The sequence below is a fragment of the Tiliqua scincoides genome, chromosome 5 (assembly GCF_035046505.1).
Source record: "Tiliqua scincoides isolate rTilSci1 chromosome 5, rTilSci1.hap2, whole genome shotgun sequence".
In the NCBI taxonomy this organism is placed as follows: domain Eukaryota; kingdom Metazoa; phylum Chordata; class Lepidosauria; order Squamata; family Scincidae; genus Tiliqua; species Tiliqua scincoides.
The window spans coordinates 57,639,325-57,659,999 of record NC_089825.1 but is presented as its reverse complement, the minus strand read 5'-3'; the positions used below and the strand labels follow the sequence as shown (position 1 = coordinate 57,659,999).

General features: G+C 42.5%; 1 protein-coding gene across 1 annotated transcript in view; it reads left to right on the top strand.

Annotated features, from left to right (window-relative positions):
* Window positions 1–20,675, top strand: part of LOC136651242 (putative tyrosine carboxypeptidase MATCAP2) — a 158,795-nt gene that overhangs the window by 49,485 nt on the left and 88,635 nt on the right. Inside the window, exons 8-14 of the mRNA XM_066627464.1 lie at window positions 3,754–3,814; window positions 4,451–4,521; window positions 6,762–6,810; window positions 7,028–7,076; window positions 8,720–8,814; window positions 15,113–15,204; window positions 18,735–18,817. Of these exons, the coding sequence (XP_066483561.1) occupies window positions 3,754–3,814; window positions 4,451–4,521; window positions 6,762–6,810; window positions 7,028–7,076; window positions 8,720–8,814; window positions 15,113–15,204; window positions 18,735–18,817 (500 nt within the window). The remainder of the gene's footprint in view (window positions 1–3,753; window positions 3,815–4,450; window positions 4,522–6,761; window positions 6,811–7,027; window positions 7,077–8,719; window positions 8,815–15,112; window positions 15,205–18,734; window positions 18,818–20,675) is intronic.

The following is a 20,675-nucleotide window of genomic DNA, read 5'->3' as shown; positions in this document are numbered from 1 at the left end:
TGGGGATGGATTTCAGTGGTAGCTGGCATACCAGATCCTACCCCCCCGACTAAGACTTGCCCCTTGAGGCTGTTCAGACAACACCAGCAAACGAGCTGGTATAGGTCTGCAGGGACCAACTGGGGATCAGGCAGCCTATGGGAATGTAAGTAAAAAATGTCTTTACTTACTCCTTCTGGGCTTTCTGGTTCCCAGCTGGCTCATAGCATGCAGATCAGGCTATGATGGTGGCGCTCTGTAATAGGATTGGGCTTTTAGATACTATTTTTAGAGAATTCTAGGAGTGCATAATTTGGCTAAAATTGGGGATTGTTCTGGAAGCTACCTGTTGACTTATTAAGAGCCTTTCTACCATTTCTGACATAATTCAAGAACTGCACAACTTCTGGGACCAATAATTAAGTTGAGCTCCATTCCTTACCTGCCTTGGAAGTTCCCACAGAAGCCACTTCTGCTGTGATAGGTTTCCTTCAGCAGGTTGCTTTGGGATCAGAGTGCTAGTCCAGGCTGAGTTATAGGCAAGGAAGGAGATTAGAATTCATCTGATCAGTGGGACACAGTGTTGCTCCCTTCATCTGTGCTTGGCCCATCTGTTCTTGGTTACTCCCTTCATCTGCTGCATCAACAACTTGGTTGATAGAACATGCTTCCCCCTTACCTTGAAGGGGGTAGGTGTTACTACTAGCCCACCCGCCCTCCAAGCCAAGTGTGAACAACTCAGAAGGAGAACGTAAGCTTGGGAGAAGCTGGTGCACATCTTGACTTGGCTCCCATCTCTTCAGTCACAATACTCCGATCACACCTCAGTATGGCAGAGAAACAGACTATATATGGTCTGATTGTTGTTCAAATAACTTTTCCAGGATTTTCCCCACCCCCCACCCCCAGCCATCTGCTTAGGTGTCATTAATTTATGAAAGGGGCATTCAACTACTACTTTTTCTGGTTCTGCTCCACCTGTTGGATTTTCAAGGTTATTCAGTTAATTGCTCTGCTCATTTCTTTCTTACTTGCTTTCCCTCCGTACAGATTAATTAGTCTCTTTTAAGGTATGCGGGCATGATCCAAGCCAAGGTTAAATGTTTTAAACTCACATATTTCAGTGAGAGAAATATATGCAAATGCTCTCCTTTGAAATGGGTGGAATGATCCTGATCCTAACCATAATTACTGAGAAGTTAAAAACCATTAGTTTTAGGGTTATGGGCTTCATGTTTGACTTCGACTGGTCAACATTTTGCTGTAGAGATGGTGCTTGCTTGACATTCACTGGCCCATTATTGAATGATGTCCATCATTACCTCCTCTACTCAGGGCTGGCCCAAAACCTCCCTGATGCCTGAGGCAGCATGCCAAATGCTTGCCCCCCCTTACCCAAGAATGCACCAGCTGTTCCTCGCACTCTCCAATGTTGTAGCTCAGCACTCTCATAAACATTTCCCCCTCTTTCTCCCCCCTCTTTCCTTTTCCAGTCCAGGAAGAGAAAGGAGTAGCACTGGAGGTAAATAGGCAGACAGAGATGGGTGCCCCCCCCCATCTTTTGCCTGAAACAACTGGTTCAGGTGGACTTATGGCTGAACCAACCCTGCTTATACTGCCTGACTCTGTCCTTTTGTTTCAAAAGTATGGAATGTTTCTCCTATTGTTTTCTTGACTCTTCTGTGACTGTGTTCTAGCATCCCAGCATATATCTCCAGTAATTGCTTTAAAGGAATGGTATTCTTCCAAAGGTGTGGTTTTCCAGCTGCAGAAAAGTAGCCCTATTAGCTTTCATCTGAGAACTGGAATATTAACTTCTCAGTTCTTTTACTGCCATTGGAAGACACCACCAGCCAGCAAGAGCCCTTCGGACACGTACACCTAAAAGCATGCTTCACAGTATTACCATATCTTCTCCAAATTCTAATTTTAATGTGATTTGAAATCATAGTGTCGGCATTGTGACCTACCATCTCCTGGAAGCTGAAAAGGCTGGAAATTATTTAATAATTCCTGTTTCCTAGTGTGTTGGTTCTTCTTGAAAATGCTGTTGTAATATTCCTGCAAAATCTATGCAATGCCATACTTTGTGATGTTAAAGATCTCACTGCCTCCAGGTGTGTCAAAGTGCGAACACCAGCACCAATTATGCACTTTAGCTCTACTTATCGAGAACTGATGCAATGGTGTCAGATAGTGGTTCCCAACCTGGGGTACATGTACCCCCAGGGGCACTTGCCAGGACATTTAGGGGTACTTGAAAAAGAATTGAATAATGGCAGAAAAAGGTAGGTATGAGAATGCCTTATGGGGCTGGCAAGGCAGGCAGGTAGGAAGGAATACTACACCAGATGCAAAAGCACCACCAACTACTCGCTTCTGTTAATTAAATTATGTATCAGATATGGCTCAATAGTTGAAGAACATATAAATTTGAACTAACAGCAACTATATTAATTATGAACATTGTGCTTGTATGAGGGGTACAATTTATGGATGAAATGTGTGCTCCTGTGGGCTGGGTAGAAATGGGTTAAAAAAAGTTGGGAACCACTGGTGTAAGATAAGGGAATGAATGGATACTTTATAGGAAGAAAATGGGGAAGTAATGCTGATACAAAGTATTGATTCTAATGTTTTTGAGAACCTGGAATTCCATGTACATTCCATCATTTAACTATATAGTTCTTGATATTAACAGAGTAAGGAGGAAAGCTAATAGACCAAAACAAAATCTCATTTTTAAGAAGCACTAGTTTCAGGTATACATCATGCAGTTTGTGATACAAAATCCCAGAGACTTGAAACAGAAATCAACCAAGTTAAAGTAGAAAAATAAAGCTCATCATAAATAAAAGGATTCAGTCTTGAAAAAGATTTGTCAGGAAATAAGTACTTCATTACTAATCTATTTTAAGCTATGACTTAAAATAGCATGCAGTTCTGTGCATGCTTATTTACTGCAGACTTAGTAGTCCAGTGGGGTAAATTGACTGGATGGGAAATAGATTGATGTTCCCTATATTCATCTTTTTGGCAACTTGGACACTATCACATTTTAATATGGGCAAAATGCTTATACTCATGAGCACTAAATTCCCTGCAAAGATCCTTGTCCCAGTCAAGCATCTGCTCTGCCCATGAGCCTGGGGCTTTTCACTGAACGTGGAATGGTGTAACTCTGCTAGTTGCTATTATCATAGGAAAACAGATGAGAAGGTAGATAAATCTGTCTTCCATGTGTCTCAGGGCCCAATCCTATTGAATTTTCCAGCACTCATGTAGCCATGTCAACAGAATGTATGCTGCATCATGAGTTGAGGGGGCACTCCCAGAGACCTCCTCAGGGTAAGAGAATACCATTCCCCTACCCTGGGCTTGCATTGCGGCTGCATCAGTGCTGGAAAATTAAATAGGACTGAGCCGTTGGTCAACTTCAGATGTCATCCTGTTTGGGTTAAGTCAACGGGCATATATGCATTCGAATACGGAGCAATTGAAGCTTATGTGTAAACAGATCCCCAATCAAATCACTCATACATTGACGTCAGTTCCCACAATTAACAGATGTGACTTGATTGATGGTCAATTGGACCAAAGAATTTAACTTGGGTGTTAGTTATTTTCATGATGGTACAAATATAGCACCTATGCTCAAATGTAGAGCTGGAAAAAGGTACAGAAGTGACAAATTGAACTGAAATTAACTCAATAGCTCTTCATCATCATCAACATCATCAAAACATTCCATTTTGTGCTGTTTTTCCCCTCCAGTTCCATAAAGCAACATCTTCCTTTTAAAGATGTGGATAGAGATAAATTTAGTACTTTTCCGGTAAGTAAAACCCTGTGGTTTTCTGATAGCAACAAGATCCTGACAAGAGTTCCTTCTAGCATATACAGAATTCTTCCCTTTATGAAAAACCAGAATATGACAGAGTGAGGAGTGTTCTTTACTATTTGGAAATACAATTCCTTTTATGGAATGAGGCAAAATAATCATTCTTTTATACCCTGCACATGCCTGATCTTGTATGATCTTGGAAGCTAAGCAGGTTCAGGCCTGGTTAGTACTTGGATGGGAGACCGTCTGGGAATACCGGGTGCTGTAGGCTTATACTATAGTCTTTCAAGACTGAAGGTTGCCAACCATTCTTTCTAGAGATTAGGCCATGAATTTGCACTGCCCCTAGAAGCAAATTGCTCTGCCAGAGAATGTCATGTTTATTGAATTATTAATCAAAGGTGAAGCAAAGTTATCTGAAAAAATATTAAAATTGCCACTGTGTTATATTTCTGCATTAAAATGAGCAATGTGTCATTTTTCTAAAGACAGCTGGGAGGGAGATGGTTGATTTAGTAGCAGTCCCCCCCCCCCTTGAGCTAGAGTCTTATTTTCAATCTTGAAAGCTAGAAGAGGAAAAAATAACTATAAATGTTCTTTCTTTTATGTCTTTCTCTTACTATTCAGACCTTGAGAGGATACGACTGGAGAGGCAGAGACTGTGATGACAGGAACGCATCTGTATATCCGGGTAGACGGTAATATGGATGACTCCATTTCTTTTGTTAGAACAATCACTTCTTTAAAAAGAAACTGTTGTATATTCTGAAGGGATTAAAGCTGGAAAATGTTGAATATTACAGTACAGTTATGCCTGTAACTTGGGAGACTTCAAATATATATATTTGAACTATACACACAATTGTGTGCATGTATATATAATATACACAATATATAATTGAAATATGCACACAAGAGAATCTTTAATTTCTTCTTTTTTTTGAGTGAAAGATCCCCATGGTATCCAACCAACTGGTTTTCCACAAGATGTATATGGGGGTAAGGGTGTGGTATAGAGTGGATCTAAGTAGCTAGGAGGTTTCCATAGGAGAGGTTCAGGCAGGGCTGGCCCATCTATGAGGCCAAAGGAGGCAGGTATGGCAGATGGCATTCTGATGGCACCAGTCTCCCCACTTCCAGATCCAAATTTTCCTCTCTTCCATACAGCCTCTTCTGCTCCCTTCCCTTCTTCAATAGAGCAGGAGAGGAAGTGTGCAGGAGATGGTAGTGTTAGACTAGACTAGAGCACCTCCATTTTCCAGTCTAGGAGGAGCAATGACTGGCATGCTGTTGGCTAAAGGGAGCGCATTTGGCATACTACATCAGCATGGTTTCTTCTTCTTAAGCATTGTTATATTTCTCCAAACAGTTGCTTTAAAAACAAAAGCACATTCTTGTGCTTTTTTTTAGCAGATTTGTTCTGTGGGTGGCTCTCTGTTGCTCTTACATTTTTCAGTGTTCTCAGGAACTCTTATCTTCTAAAAAATTCAGATCAAAATGCCTTATTTTCCTAGCTTGTGCTGTTCGTGCTCTGAGAGATCACGCCAGATGCTTCAGTTATCACTCTGATAGTTTGTGTTCAGGATTTTGTCTCCTAGCACAACATCTGATTTGTGACCTACCCTTGTCCTCATCCTTGTTCTTGACATTTCTATGTTCCTGTGTGGTAAAGTCTGCCATCCAGGTCTGTTTTTATCATTATTTCTGCAACAGCATTTGATCTCCTTGAAGATCACCATCAGTCAGCCTCAGCCTTCAGTTCCTGTGCATTTTGACCATTTTATTTTTGTAGAGCTCCAGGTCTTGTCCTTACATTGCGATGTCTCTTACCAGTGATTCCCTTTCTGTTTTGTGATCCATGTTCACAAGCACAATTAAATCACACACACATACACACCAACACAACCATTTGTTCATTCAAACAGGGCAAAGTGTCTTCCGCCCAACCACTCTGCCTCAAAGCGAATGGTGTAGTGCTACTCCTAATCACAGTGCTCAGTATTAATTGTTGGGAAGGTTGAGGGATGATGTCGTTTGCCCCCATGGATCACAGAGAACGCTGCACACTTGTGACAACAATGTCTAATAGTTTTCCAGGGTCACCATAACAAGCAAGAAGCTTTCTTTCTCTTTTGGTGGAGAGAAGTTGTATACCAGCTACTGCCCAGGGTTGGGCCTTTGCTGTAACTCATGCTAGGGCAGGTCTTGTTCAGGAAGTTTTTTTGGCCATCCAATGGCACTGCTATCCAAATATCACACATCAGAAGCTCTGTGGCAATATGTTAGTTCCATTATTTGCTCACTATGCACATTGCTTTTCATTTTTCAGACTCTGTCCATGGGTGATTATGCAACTCTCAAAGGCCCATTTTTGCTGCGGTTTTTCATATCGTTGGTTCCCAAACTGTGCATCAAGGCAAACTCACTGGGGTGCCATGGGATGTCCTTGACAGCCTCTTCTTCTGGCTGTCCCAGGCGTTGCCATCTTGGATTGCGCAGGATCTTGCATGATCCAAGAGGGTGGCACCTGGAAGAGCCAGGAAGAAGAAGCTGCTACAAGAGTACTGTGCATCTGGTAAGTTTGGGAACCACTCATAGATGTTTTGTGGCGCAATCCTATTCATGTTTAGTCAGATGTAAGTCCCATTCTGTTCAGTGGCTCTTACTCTCAGGTAAGTGTGTATAGAATTGCAACCTTAGGCACTTTATAAGTGGCAATATGAAGAATATGGTGAATCATTCACCCTTAAATACTCCTCTGATTCTGCAGATGGTGAGAGTGCTGGTGGGGGGCCTGGAACACTAGACAACCTAGATCCTAGATATCGTCTGAAAAAAAATGGAACAATATACTTAGGTTTCTCTCTTAAAACATCTGCTTAATCAGTTTCTACAAAGCTATTTTGATTTCCCTTTCTAATATCCTTTTTATTTTTAGCCCTGATAAGTGGGATGTGCACGTGGATTCTAACTGTAATGGCATATGGGTAAGTGGCTAAACGGTACCCTGACCTTTCTCTCTCACATCTTCTCTCTGTATTTTGGAATCTCACTGTATTTTGAGGTGCTTTTCGCTCCCCCCCCTTCATGTGATCTCAAAAAGATGGGCTTCCCCAAATTGAGAATTAAAAAAAAATGCATCTACACACAAAACCATGGACTGATCCTGCTACCACAAACTATTTTTTTCTTTTCCTCTGTCAGGGTGTTGATCCCAAAGATGGCTTCCCATATGAGCAGAAATTCTGTAATGGTAATTCTTTTATTTTTAAGAACGTAGCTGAAACTATCATACATGCTTTGTGTCAAGTAGCTAAATTCATATCTGAAATGTGTAGTTTTAATCTGTTTTTGAAAGAGCAAGGACACAAAACACATATGCTTGAAAACAAGGCTTGCTTGCACTCTACAAGAGCAGTTGCTATGTTGTCCTCAAATATGCCTGTCACTTTTCAGGACTAAGCTCAGGGCAAACTAGTCCTGTAGAATGGTGGCAGAAGCTTGGTGTTGATTGACCAGTGGTTTTTATTCATGATCCCATTGTCATCACCCCCACTTCACCAAGCAGTTTTGTATACCAAGAAAAAATGACTGAAGTTTTAAAAAGCAACAACAGGAAGGCTTAATCTCATAAATGGACAAAATGGGCTTAAGTTATTTTAAAAAGACACAGCTTACCTATAGTATGGAGAGGAACTCACTTCTAACTCAGCATTTGGAGAGAAAGCAGGTGTATCTGTTAATTGCAAAGCTAAGGCAGGATGAAGTCAGACTATTCCAACTAGCCCTTATTTTTAGGAATGTCTCTACTTCTCCAGATTTGCTTATCTTCTTCCTGCAGGATCTAAGCATTTATTTAAATTTAGAATTTAGGTATTTATTTATTGCTGTCTAGCTCCTTAGCTTTAGGTGCAACTTTTGATAGTTGGTCACTATCAGCTCCCCTTCCCCATTCTGTCAGTAAAGTGAGAGAAGTGGAAAGCAGTGCCTGCATACTAGATGCTAACCACTAGGCACTACTATCCACTAGCCCACTAGGCTTTCTTTACATCTGTATTCAGTAAGTTCTTATCAAACACAAAGCAAGATAGTAGTTAAAAGTAGACAGGAAGCGACATTCAGTATTTTGAAAGGGTTTTAAGATCCAGGTTCTGCTAATCTAATCTTTTTTTATTAAACTAGTGCCATAGCATTGCAAAACATTGGCAGGCAGTAATTCAAAAGAGCTCTGCAAAGCTCTTTGGGTTGTATTCAAAGGAAATGAATCCTGCCTAAGCACCACTGAAATCAATGAGACAAATTAATTGCAACCATCTTAAGTCTCATTCATTTCAATAGTACTTAGTCAGGATTCATTTTCTTTGGATACAATCCTTTGTAATCTCTGAATTATAAATTATTGGGTATTATCATCCATTTGGAAAGACTGTATGATGCCAATGATCAGTCAGTGTATACAATATAAGACACTTGTAATTTTACCCTAATATACCAAATTGAGAGCCGTGCTTTTAGTACTATGATTTCGTTACGTGTTTTAAATACTATTGAATGCACCACAGATAATTTAAAATTGCGTTGCTCCCAGCAGGGTCCCCATTAAACACCCATCTGAACCTTAAAAGAGAACTAATAAAAAGTGGTCTAATTTAGCATGTAGTCTTTGTAAAACTGATCGATGTGTCTGTTTATGGTCAAAGTTATTTATAGTGCCGGTGGAGTTGAAAATCTTGTTCCAGGTTTGGAAATGAGCACAAATGGTCAATTCATTATTTTGATTGTCTTTGTGCAAAAAGCATTGCATGGATTTTCTTGGGGTGGTTGTGCTTTTCACCAGCACACAACTTTGCAGCATGAGTAAAGTTTGTGAGAGTTCTAATGAGATGCTTTCCTTAGGTACTGAGTCCGAGGGAATCATTTTGCTGGGAGATTCAGCTGGGGCTCATTTTCACATCCCTCCTGAATGGATGACAGCATCGCAAATGTCAGCGGTACGTCATAGCTCTTTATTGTTGTGCTAATGCCAGGAGGGTGTCCAATAATTTTACATTATCTATTGTTCTAAATGAGAACAGATGCAGAAATGTCACATTTTCCTGGGAATCATCACCTTTGTTGAGGAAGCCACCATTATAATGATGTATTTGGGGAGATGTAAAAATTTTATATGAATGAACCCAAGAGAACTGAAACTTTTCTTTAGAATAGGAAAGTGATTGTGCAACTTCTGGTACTATAGACATGGAGTTCTGCTCCCAGATGTTTCATTTTCTGCTGTGCTGGACTGCAATGGAGTTTTATTTTTTATTTTTTACTGTGGAAAAACTCATCATTAGGATGGAAAAGGAAGAGAAGGATCTGTGTATTACAAGGATCCTCTGGCAGTCATTCTAGAGGGTTTTCATCCCCATAATAAACTGCATATAGAAACCTAGATGTTGGAGAGAGGGATTCTAGACTAACCTTCTCCCTGACATCTAGCTATCTATGGCTGCAATCCTGTGGACACTGTGAATATGTCCCATTGAACTAAGTAAAGCTTACTTCAGAGTAGACATGATAGGATTGTGCTGTGAGAAGGTAATTTTTAGGCATGTCAGTCCCCAACTGCAATGTGAAATGATACAGCCCAGACACTGGTTTAGAACTATCTGAATTCAACTACAGTATTTGCCCTGTTGGGGGACAAGTTGGAATTTCTTGCCCCTCTAGCTGATTAGCTGTTAGTTGGGGTGTATTTTTGCCTACTTCGTACTGTTCGGATATTAGTGGAAACCTGGTTGGTTGCTGCTGACAGGCACAGTGCAGGTAAGGGAGAAAGAGCAGCAGTCTAGCTTCAGTGAGCATCCAGAGGAGTGAGGGAAGGGCACGTGACCAACCCCTTGACAGATAGATTGGCATAGATCAGGGGTGTCCAAAGTTTTTGGCAGGAGGGCCACATCGTCTCTCTGACACTGTGCCAGGGACCGGGGGGGGGGAAGAATTAATATACATTTAAAATTTGAATAAATTTACATAAGTTTTCATAAATGAATATTATTATTATTATTATTATTATTATTATTATTATTATTATTATTATTAACAGTATTTATATACCGCTTTTCAACTAAAAGTTCACAAAGCGGCTTACAGAGAAAAATCAAATGACTAAATGGCTCCCTGTCCCAAAAGGGCTCACAATCTAAAAAGATGCAAATGAATACCAGCAGACAGCCACTAGAACAGACAGTGCTGGGGTGAGGTGGGCCAATTACTCTCCCCCTGCTAAAAAAAGGAGGACCCACTTGAAAAAGTGCCTCTTAAAGATGAACTTATACGAATGAATGAAGGTCTTGCAATAGCTCAGGGCCCATAAAAGGCCTTGCACAAAGCAAGGCTGGCCTTTTCTTTGCTGCCGCTACTGCATCACAGACGTGAAACAGTAAGCAGTGGAGGGAGCCCTCATCCCACAGCTCACACAAGAGGTCAAACAGTCACCCTCACACTGACAGCAGTTGTGTTGGGCCAGTGTAGGCTCCAACAAATCTCTGGAGGGCCAGAGGCTCATTGGAGACTGGGGGCTCCCTGAGGGCCGCATTGAGAGGACTCAAGGGCTGCAAGTGTGCCCAGGGCCGAGGTTTGGGCACCCCTGGCATAGATGGATGAATTGGAAGGTGATTTCCTTACACTGGTGTGTGTGTGTGTGTGTGTGTGTTCATACCCTTTAAGTAAGGCCAGCCTTCAGAGCTGTGGGGCCCAATTGGAAACATTTTTTTGCGGGGGCCCCAAGCTCACAGCCAAGGTCTGTAGAATCTTACAGATATAAATGAAATTTATTATAGACTTTATATCTCTATGGCAGAACGGAAAGCAATCAAATGTGTGCTTAAAAAGTGCATGTGAGTTAATGGACCAAATGGGTCTGAGCACATTTTAATATAAAATTGCATAATATAAAAATGCCCAAGCCACCTTGGGCATTTGCTCCGGCATGGAAAAGTCAGGATATAAATTTCTCAAACAAACAAACAAACAAACAAACAAACAAACAAACAAACAAACAAACAAACAAACAAACAAACAAACAAACAAACAAACAAACAAACAAACAAACAAACAAACAAAGGAGTAGATTACCCTAGTGCAGGGCCCCTTTAGGCATGGGACCCAATTGGGAGCAGTTGGTCCAAATGGCTTAAAGCTGGCCCTTCCTTTAACAGCTTGGGGACAGCAAGGCTGCCTTGGTCCTCCTTGACCTTTATCTTGGTTAGCAGAGAGCAGACATTGTTTCACCTGCTGCTTGGAACCTGAGTGAGACTGCCCTGAGAGCGAGGGACCTTTGTTGAAAAGCAACACAGAAATATTTATTAATAATAATAGGAGACAGGTCCTTTCTTGGTTTTGGATGTTAGCACACATGTTAGCACATTGGGGGTGGCGGCGGCAGTGAGTTAAACAATTACAGATCATATTATTTGTCCAAGAAAATTGTTGCCCATTGATCCAAAAAGTTGGCCCGTGTCGCCTTTGATATGTGGGCAGTTTGCTTGGCGATTACACATTTCTGATTTCCTTTCTCACCTCTGGCATGGAACATATTTCCTGAAACCTAAGGCCAGTGCTGGGGATTGACTTATCCTCAGTCTATTCCAGAGGCCTGGTTTTGTTTGATTGCACTGTTATGACTACCAGGCCCTTTTCTCACCAAAGTAAGAGACTGGCAGGTGATATGTTATAAAAGAGTGGAACAGAGCCCAACCCACTTTATGGGGAGTGTTTGTGTGTGCACATTTGAGTCCTTATGGGAGGGGATGCTGGACTCATTGTCCAGCATCACTCCTGTTCCTGAGAGAAAACGGTGGAGACCCTTTGTAGGTATTCATGGAGGCATGAAAAGTGTTGTCATTTTCCTTAGGAAATTGAATGCATGTGCAGCATATTGAAACCCTCTGAGGGAGAAGAAATTGCAACTTTGGAAGCAAATATTTGGTGCCAAAAATTACATCATTTTGGGCAGCCTGCAAATGTCAATCAGCATTGTTTGCAATTTTAATTGTCTCTTTGGAGAGCCAAACTAATTTAAATATTTTAGATTTAGCCGTTGTTTTTCTTTGTCAGTGCTCACTGAAAAATGATTGTAAGGCTGACACTGATGGCAGAGCAGGTGATGAATATAATAAATCAGAGATGGTGATAATTGAGCCCATCATTCCTAATAAATATGGTAACAATACTTAGGATGACACTGGTGACAATGGAGCATGAAAGATGCATTTGAGCTAGAGATTTAGATTGTGTCAGCATTTTGTTGATCAAGTTTTAGATGGTCACATTATTAAACTTTTCCATTAAGATATTTCTTTATATGCAAATGTCTTGTGTGGCATTTGGAACTCCTAATATAAGCGGTGCTTGCTTTTAAAATGAGAGATTCCAGGGCACAGGTCGGCTTGTGTGTGCTCATCTCAGACCCAGAGGCCCTTCTGCCTGCCCTCATTAGTAGTTAATCATAAAAAGAGTTCTGGCTGTCAAGTCTTAGTCCTGGAATCATGTTGCATTGGTACTACATTTCTGTACAGGTGAAAACTCGGTATCCACTATTTGGCATTCGCTAAGTTGACTCACCACTGATACCTTTAAATGCCTTTAAATGCCTTGTAAGAAGGGGGGAAAGTGGCAAATTCCCAGTTCCTACTTTCATGTTGTTAAACTGCACTAGTTGCAAGCTTCTTGGGGTTAAAGATAGATTTAAAGATCCACTTCCAGGTTTCTTACTCTTCCATTGTCACTCCAGAATGCATTGGTATAGTTGCTATCACGTACTCAACCACTAGATGGGGTGAATGATGATGTGAGCGAATGCTCTAATTATCCGCCGATTCGGCTTTTGTGTCACACCATGAAAATATTTGAACGGGTCATTGATGCCAGGCTCTGCGAGATTGTCTCCATCACCCCGAACCAATGTGGCTTTGTGAAAGGGAGTGGAACAATGGCACCATTCATTCTGCTCAATTACTTTTGGAGAAACAACTCAAGAAAGCCAAGCCTGTTCTCATGGCATTCCTTGACCTGGAAAAGGCTTTCAACCATGTCCCACACAAACATCTGGCATGCCCTACGATCCCATAATGTCCCTGAAGCTTACGTGTGGTGGACTCAACTACTGTACCATAATGTCACTAGCATGCTCCGACGCTCAGCAGGGACATCACCTTTCTTCTCCATCAACGTCGGAGTACATCAAGGATCAGCGCTTTCGCCTCTACTATTCGTCCTTTATATGGACACTGTGACGCTAGACCTCCAGTCGCCTTACCCATGGTCACTCCTTTATGCCGGTGACGTCTTTTTGGTGAATGAACAACATGAGGACCTGCAAGAGCACACACAGCGATGGAATGAACGGCTCAGCGAATTTGGACTTCAGCTGAACATCAAGAAAATGGAATATATGGAATGTGGCCCTCAGACGGATGTAACCATCAGTATTGGTGGAGAGGACCTGAAGAAAGTAGAGCAATTCAAGTACCTCGGCTCACTAATATGCAGCAATGGTGATAGCTTCCCAGATGCTCGCGCCCGTGTCAATGCCGCCTGGATGAAGTGGCGCCAGGTGACTGGAGTCTTGTGTGATCGTTGAATGTCCTTACGCCTTAAGTCAAAGATCTACAGAACGGTAGTGCGCCCAGTTGCCCTCTAGGAGAGCTGGCCAGTGACAGCAAAGCATGAGCAGACCCTACGTGTGATGGAAATGCGAATGCTGCGATGGTGCCTTGGATTAACGCGTTTCGATCACACCACAAGCAATGATGTCTGACAACAACTGGGGGTTGCACCAATTGTGGAAGAAATGCAGGAAGGAAGCCTTAGATGGTATGGACAGGTTGTGTGCAGTAAAGATGGTTCTGTGGCGAAGACAGCCATGTATCTGGACCCTGCTGGCTGGCAACCCCGTAGTAGGCCCAAGAAGCGATGGTTAGATTGCATCAAGGAGGATATGAAATGCGTGAGCGTCACTCCTGAGGATGCCCTGGATAGAGCAAAATGGAGACAGACATGCCGAAAAGCAGACCCCGCCATTGCGTGGGAACAACACTAGGAAGAAGGGTTTCCATTATTCTCCCCATCTAGTGGCTGAATGCAGTATAGCGTCTATACCAATGCATTCTGGGGTGGCAATGGAGGAGCAAGAAACCTGGAAGTGGGTCTTCAAAGCTATTTTTCCACTGATTTGGTACACACTGATTTTTTTAATCCACTGGGGGTTCCGGAACAGAACTAATGGTGGTATTAGGGAGGTGCCGGGGTGTGGATCGCACCAGGTGACACAACTGGGAAGATGACATCAAAAGCTTATCCCCTGCTCTGGCGCCCAGGTCCACCACACTTCCCAAAGCAGAGCCCAGACCTACCTGCCTGGTAGACCTGGTTATCTGGTCAGTTACCTGGTTTCCGTGAGGCCTAATCTCCCAGGTGGGTAGACCTTGGCTTCACCTTGGGAAGTAGGCCTGAGCTCTGGAGACCTTTCCAGCCATGGAGGAGGTCCATGGGGGTGCATCAGAAGTTACTGCACCGGGTGACACCAACCCTGGTAACCCCACTGCTGACTGGCAATGGCTTTCCAAACTTTCAGGCAGGAATATTTTCCACCCAACCTGGAGATGCAGGGGATTGAAACTGAAACATTTTGCATACAAAGCAGGTGCTCTACCACTACGCCACCAAGCCCCCCACACTTTGCTTCAGCAAGGGTGCTGCATCCTGTACCCTCAGACTGTAATGTGGGGCTACTTCTGAGCAAAGCTAACCAGAGCTTCCTTCACGATATCTCACATAGTTAAGCAATGGCAGAAGCCCCACCTTTGCGGCAGGGCCTCCATCCTGTGCCAAGCTATTGCTTAATCTGTTGGGGCAATATAGCCTCTTCCAGCCCCCCTCCCAGCTGTCATTCTTCTAGCAATCCTACTGGGCACTATAGGATCAAGTCTGGCTTCAAACCAAGTAAGCAACCATATTCTCCTCAAAGCCTAGTAACTCTTCAGGAGGAAAAACTCCAGGGAAAGATTTTGTGACTTGTATTTTTTTTCATATATATGTACATGCACATTTCCCAGGAAAATAAATGCCTGATCTGTAATTACTGATTATTCACCGTATTCAATTTGATTAAGGTTATTAGCCATATTTAAACTGCTTGAACTTCCCCTTATTCTTTTTATGCTAGCTGATAATAGCAATCAAACTAATTACTAATGCTTCATACGTGAAAGCAAAACCACCCTGATTTGTTCTTCTCCTTCTTAGAAAGCATTTTCCAACCTTCCCAAGGCAATTTCCAATGAGCTTGACTGGCCTCAGTTTTCATCAAAAACTGGATTTCTCAATTCTACAATTGGGTAAGCGAATACAGGTGAAAATCCCAGGAACAGAAATGAAGGAATAAATATGGATGAGAGTTATTGGTTCAAATGGAAGAACTGAACTGTTCAGTTCTCCAGTGTTCCTAATCATCATCTCCTAAGTTGCCTTTAAATATTAACTTGGGCAAATGTGAAGAAATTTAATAAGATGGAATCCTGAGTTGACTAGTTGAATTTCTGTTGACTAGGTGAAATCTGCATGTCAGAGCTTGGTGTATACTTCCTTGGATAAGTAGTTCTGGTGCCAAGTTGCTGGAGACTTTTTGTGTTGGGAAGTGGGAACAATAGGCAATTCCTCCCACCTGCCCCATCAGCAAATGGCAGTGGAATCTGTACTGGGAGTTTCAGGGCATTGAGCTGACTGGGTGAATCCTCAATCAGTACCCAACCTGGATGTTTCCTGATGCTGTCCCTGGCAGAGGGATCAGTAATGAACCTGCTCCTCAATGCACCCCAGGGCAAAAGTCCATGATGCCATCCTCCTGCACCACGCTGTCCCCCCCACTTGACTAGTGCAGCAGAACCTTGCATGATGCCAAAGATGACTCCCCCCCCCCCGACAGGGATTCTGGATAAGAGGGCTTCCATCTTCATTTCAAGACTGAGAGTGCAACTACACCTGTATATATTTCATTTGAATGTGCAATGTTTATATACTATTGAACTGTACATGGATACTAATGCTAGAAATTATATACATATTGAAACTTTCAGGCCCATGCTAAATGGCTGGATCAGACTATCCTTAAACACTTTTTGACTTTCCTCAATTTTCATCCTGATGTGGAATGTGTTTCTCTATTTCACTGTTCAGAAATTGCCTCCATTTTTAAATCTCCAGGACTCAAAAGTGGTGGACAATGGTGGATTGAGCAGGTAGGGTAAGAGCCCATGCCCATCAGAGGGCCCACCTGGCTGGGCCGACCCCTGAATTGTTAGTACTGAAAATGGTGGTAGTAGCCAACATGCCACCAGGGGATGAATGAGAGCATCCAGTGCAGGGCTTTGCCCCAGAGCTCCTGGAAACCTGGTGCTTGCATTGCCAGCATCCATATTATTCTGTTTTCATTACTGTCAACTTATCTAGAGTGACAAAGCAGCATTCAGAGGTATTTGGAGGTTCTTTGACCTGACTATTTCTTAATGATTTCTTTGTAATTTCTTTATAGATCCCATTCACATATTCTGCAGTGACTGTTATTTCTAAGTGCCAAACTCTGTATTACAACGCATGAGTTTGACCCTTGTCTTTTTTCTTTCAAACAGGTTGGGGCAAGGGGGCTACAAAATACCACAGAACCATGGCAGAGGTGGGGGGCTTTTAACCCCCAGCTTGACTGCTATCATGATCATCAGTTGGTTTTCAACTGAATCTCTTTAAAACTATACATTATACATAGGGGCAGTGTGCAATCATGATAGCAACCATGGTGGGGCTAGGAGCTAGTGCCCCTCTCCCCATGTCTTTGTGACATTTTGAAGCCTCTCCACACTTATTTAAAATAGAAAATCCAAGGGTCAGATGCTTACGTTTCCCATAACATGTACTTTATGTTCCCATAAACTTCCCAAGGTTATTCCTTCAATTCTCAATTCCTGGGCAATTTATCTATTCCCATACCCGTATCTGTGTGGGTCTTCTTTTGGGTCCTATACATTGTACTGTTTTTGTTCTTTGTTTGAATGACAATTGGACTGGGAACTACTTGCCTCTTACATAAATCTACTTTTCCCCTTGGAATTCTGGTTGCCCTGTATACTGCTCTGTTAATAAGAACCAGGCTGCAGGTATAGGAAGCTATTTATAGGATGATCTCAAACTCTTGAGTGATTCAAAACCTATACCCATATAGATTTCACAGTTTTTGCCTCATCTTGACATTAATGCACAATGGCATCACATTTCTTATTTGGAGGCCTCCTGGTTGCTTGGAGAAGCATCTTTTGTGCAGTCTGTCAATTGAAAAAAGGAAGTGCTGTTGAGCTTTCCACTTTCTTGAAAAAGTGTCCAGCAAATTTTTCATTCTCTCTCTCTCTCTCTCTCTCTCATATCCCTTTTAAGGAAGATTTTAAAGCTTTCTTATCCCCAAAGGTTCAAACTGGGAAACAATATTCAGTGTGGTAATATAACATCCATAAATCTCTAACCGTAAATTTAACAAATTTAAAATATTAGTATCTTTAAAGTACAGTACTATAAATTAAATAAGCATGCCTCTAAAATAATGTCTTGCTCATCTATGGCTATTAAATCCTTATCCACTATTTCTGGAAGATAACTGGTTTTGTCCAAAATCAGTAGCTATTTTGTTTCTCTGGTATAAAGTGATGTCAACCATGATTATCTAATTATTACCTCATCTCATAAATGTGCCCAAAGGGAGGTATGAACAAATGAGTTTAGGTTTGCTTCTATGTGCATCACCAGTCAGCAGGGATAAGCATGGATCAGTAAGGGCCCAATCCTGTCCAATTTTTCAACTTCATTGTAGCCACAATGCAGCGCTATGGTAAGGGAACACATGTTCCCATATCTTAAGAAGGCCGCAGTGACTGCCCCTCCACCACAGGATGCAGTGCACACCCCACTGGCACAACTGCACCAGTACTGAAAAATTGGATTGGATTGGGCCCTTATTCAGTAAGGATAAGAAATATATTAGCCACATATCAGTAATGTACTGCTTATGGTGCATTATGGCTGATATGTCTAGCACCCGTGTGATGCAGGAGACTGGTGCTGTTCTGTTGGAGAGGCACAAACATCACAAATAAATATGCATACTATGGAATGAGAGGGTTCTCTTTTAAAAAAGAGGTTGAACTGGATGACTGTCAGCCCAATAATATTCTCCCCCTCCCCCGCCAATGCAGCCACACTTAAAAGGCTTGTGCTGCATCCTATGGGAGGCGGCAGCTTGGACGGCTCAGGAGAGATAAGGGTAAGGGTAAGGGTATTTTCCCTTACCTCTCCACAAGCCTCTCACTTAATGGGTCTCCTCAGACCTGTGCCAGCTCTTTTGCTGGCACAAGTCCAAAGAGAGAAAGGTGGAATGTTGGGAGGTGAGGATAGCATCTGATGCAAGTCACCTGTGCTACTGCCTCCCAGCATGCCTCCAACCCTATTCTGCCCCCACCTCATTTTGTACCCATCGCTGACTCACCATTGTCAGCGGGTGCTCTGCTATCCTCTGGCATGCAGTGGGCCTCTGTGGCCTCTCCACTTATGCCCCACCAGCACACCGTTGGGGTGGTTTTTACAACTGCCTTAAGGCAGGTTCTGCTGCCAGAATGCTAACTCGGCAGTGGTGAAGCCCAATAGGATTTGGCTGCATGATGGCTTTTTTTCTTTTATTTAGGGCATTTTAATCCCACCTTTCCCTGCACAATGGAGATCTCAAGGCCAAAAAGATATGGCTATAAAAATAAACTTTTTTATTCTTAACACTGTTGTTTCTTTGTGTCTTTCAAATTCACTAACAAAAGTTTTGTTCATATTGTTTCAGGGGATGGACAGAATCAGTCTACCTCTATTTATTGAGAAGAAATCTCTGCAACCATAGAGATTACCAGAACATTTCCAAAAATGGTACTTTAATCTCATTCCTCATGCGCAGTAGTCCTATGTGAGGATGCTATGGTGTACCGGGGGGGCAAGGGGGACAAAGTCCCAGGTGCCAGACTTAGGGCTAGTGCCACCCCCCATTGTGCCCCACACAGCATTCAGTTGGCCAGCACGCCAGTCTGAAGGCTGCCTTGAGGGCTTTTGCCAGAGGTGTTCTGAGGGCTGGGGAAATAGCATGCTGCCTCTCCGGCCCTCCAAAGATCTTTTTTAAGCCCTTAGAAGGGCTTCTGATGACTGGGGAGGCTTCCTGAGCCCTCAGAATGCCTTCTGAGGGCATAAAAACATCACTTCCAGTTTCCTCCGTGAAACCAGAAGTGATGTTTTTTGACCCTCTGAGGCCTTTACAGGGCCTTTGGAGGGTCAGGGAGGCTGAGTGCAGTCTCCCTGGGCCACTGGAAGGGAGGCAGGGGGTGGCAACCCTGCCAGTGGGGCGGAGCAGTGGACCAGCCAGTGGGGGGGGGGGTGGCAGCTTGCAGTCGTGGCCCTGGGCAGTACCAGGGTTAGGATCGCCACTGCAAGGATGGCTACTTTTCCTTTGTTTGCTAGTGGTAGTACCTGGCAAACACACATATTAGGTTGTATCACTAGAAGTTCGTCATGACAAAACACAATCAAAATCATTTTAGTCATGATTGACTTCAGTGTACTTTCTTTGTTTATACTGTACACCCCATTGAACCATTCACCATGAAACACTGAATGTCTGCAAAAAAACCTCTGAATGAAAGTTAAGCAGTAGCAGTTTCTGTCTTTGGCAAATGAGATCGTCAACTACAAAAAAAAATGGAAATGATCCCCAACCAACAGTCAACAACATATCGATATATAAGTGTCAAGGTGAAAAATCATACAAAGGTTTATTAAATTAATTCTCATTGGATTCTCAAAGGATCAGTTTTGCACATATATCATAAACCACATGTTGCTGGCAAAACACATTTGTGAGATGTGTTTTGTCCACCAAGGTTCTCCTCAGCAGCATAAGGCAGTGAATATTTGCAGTCTTCCAAATAGAGATGTGCCAGGCCAGCCTATATCTGCAATTAATTCATGTCTTCTTGTAGCCTTTTCAAAATGAGATATAATGCACCAGGCGACAGGTCTTCTATTGCTGAAACATCTGCATCTGGAATGCAGAGAGGTTTCACTGTTAATAGAAACTATTATTATCATTGTTCCAAAAGGTATACATATGTAAGAAATACATTTTTAAATATATACACTTTCAAGAACCAAAAAGTTCATAGAGTGATTAATGTGGTAAGTCTTACAGTGGTTCTCAAACTTTTAGCACCGGGACCCACTTTTTAGAATGACAATATGGCGGAACCCACCAAAAGTGATGTCATGGCTGGAAGTGACATCATCAAGCAGGAAAATTTTAACACCCCCGTACTAACAAAATCAAATTAAGTAAATCAAAAGTTTATACTAAGTAAAAGTTTACTTATTTAAAAAAAAGAAGAACCTAGTGGGTCCCAACCCAGTTTGAGAAACACTGTAGTAAGAGATATTGGGGGGGGGGGGTTTCCTCGCAAACAGTATAAAAGATTATGTACTGGACTGAATAGGGATAGTAGCTTTCCGCCAGAGGTGGCACAAGTTCAAGGGGGCTGTGGTGGCTTACCCGGGGTAAGGGAAAGAGTTTTCCCTTACCTCCGGATTAGCCGCTTCTAGCTTCAGTCTTGCGCTGGATACAGTGCAGGCCTCCTGGCTTGCCTGTTCCAGCACAAGATTGGATTGTGATGTAACAGCCCAATCCTAACCTGAACTGGAACAGGCAGGCAGGCTGGCCTGTGCCGTATTCAGTGCAGAGTTGGAG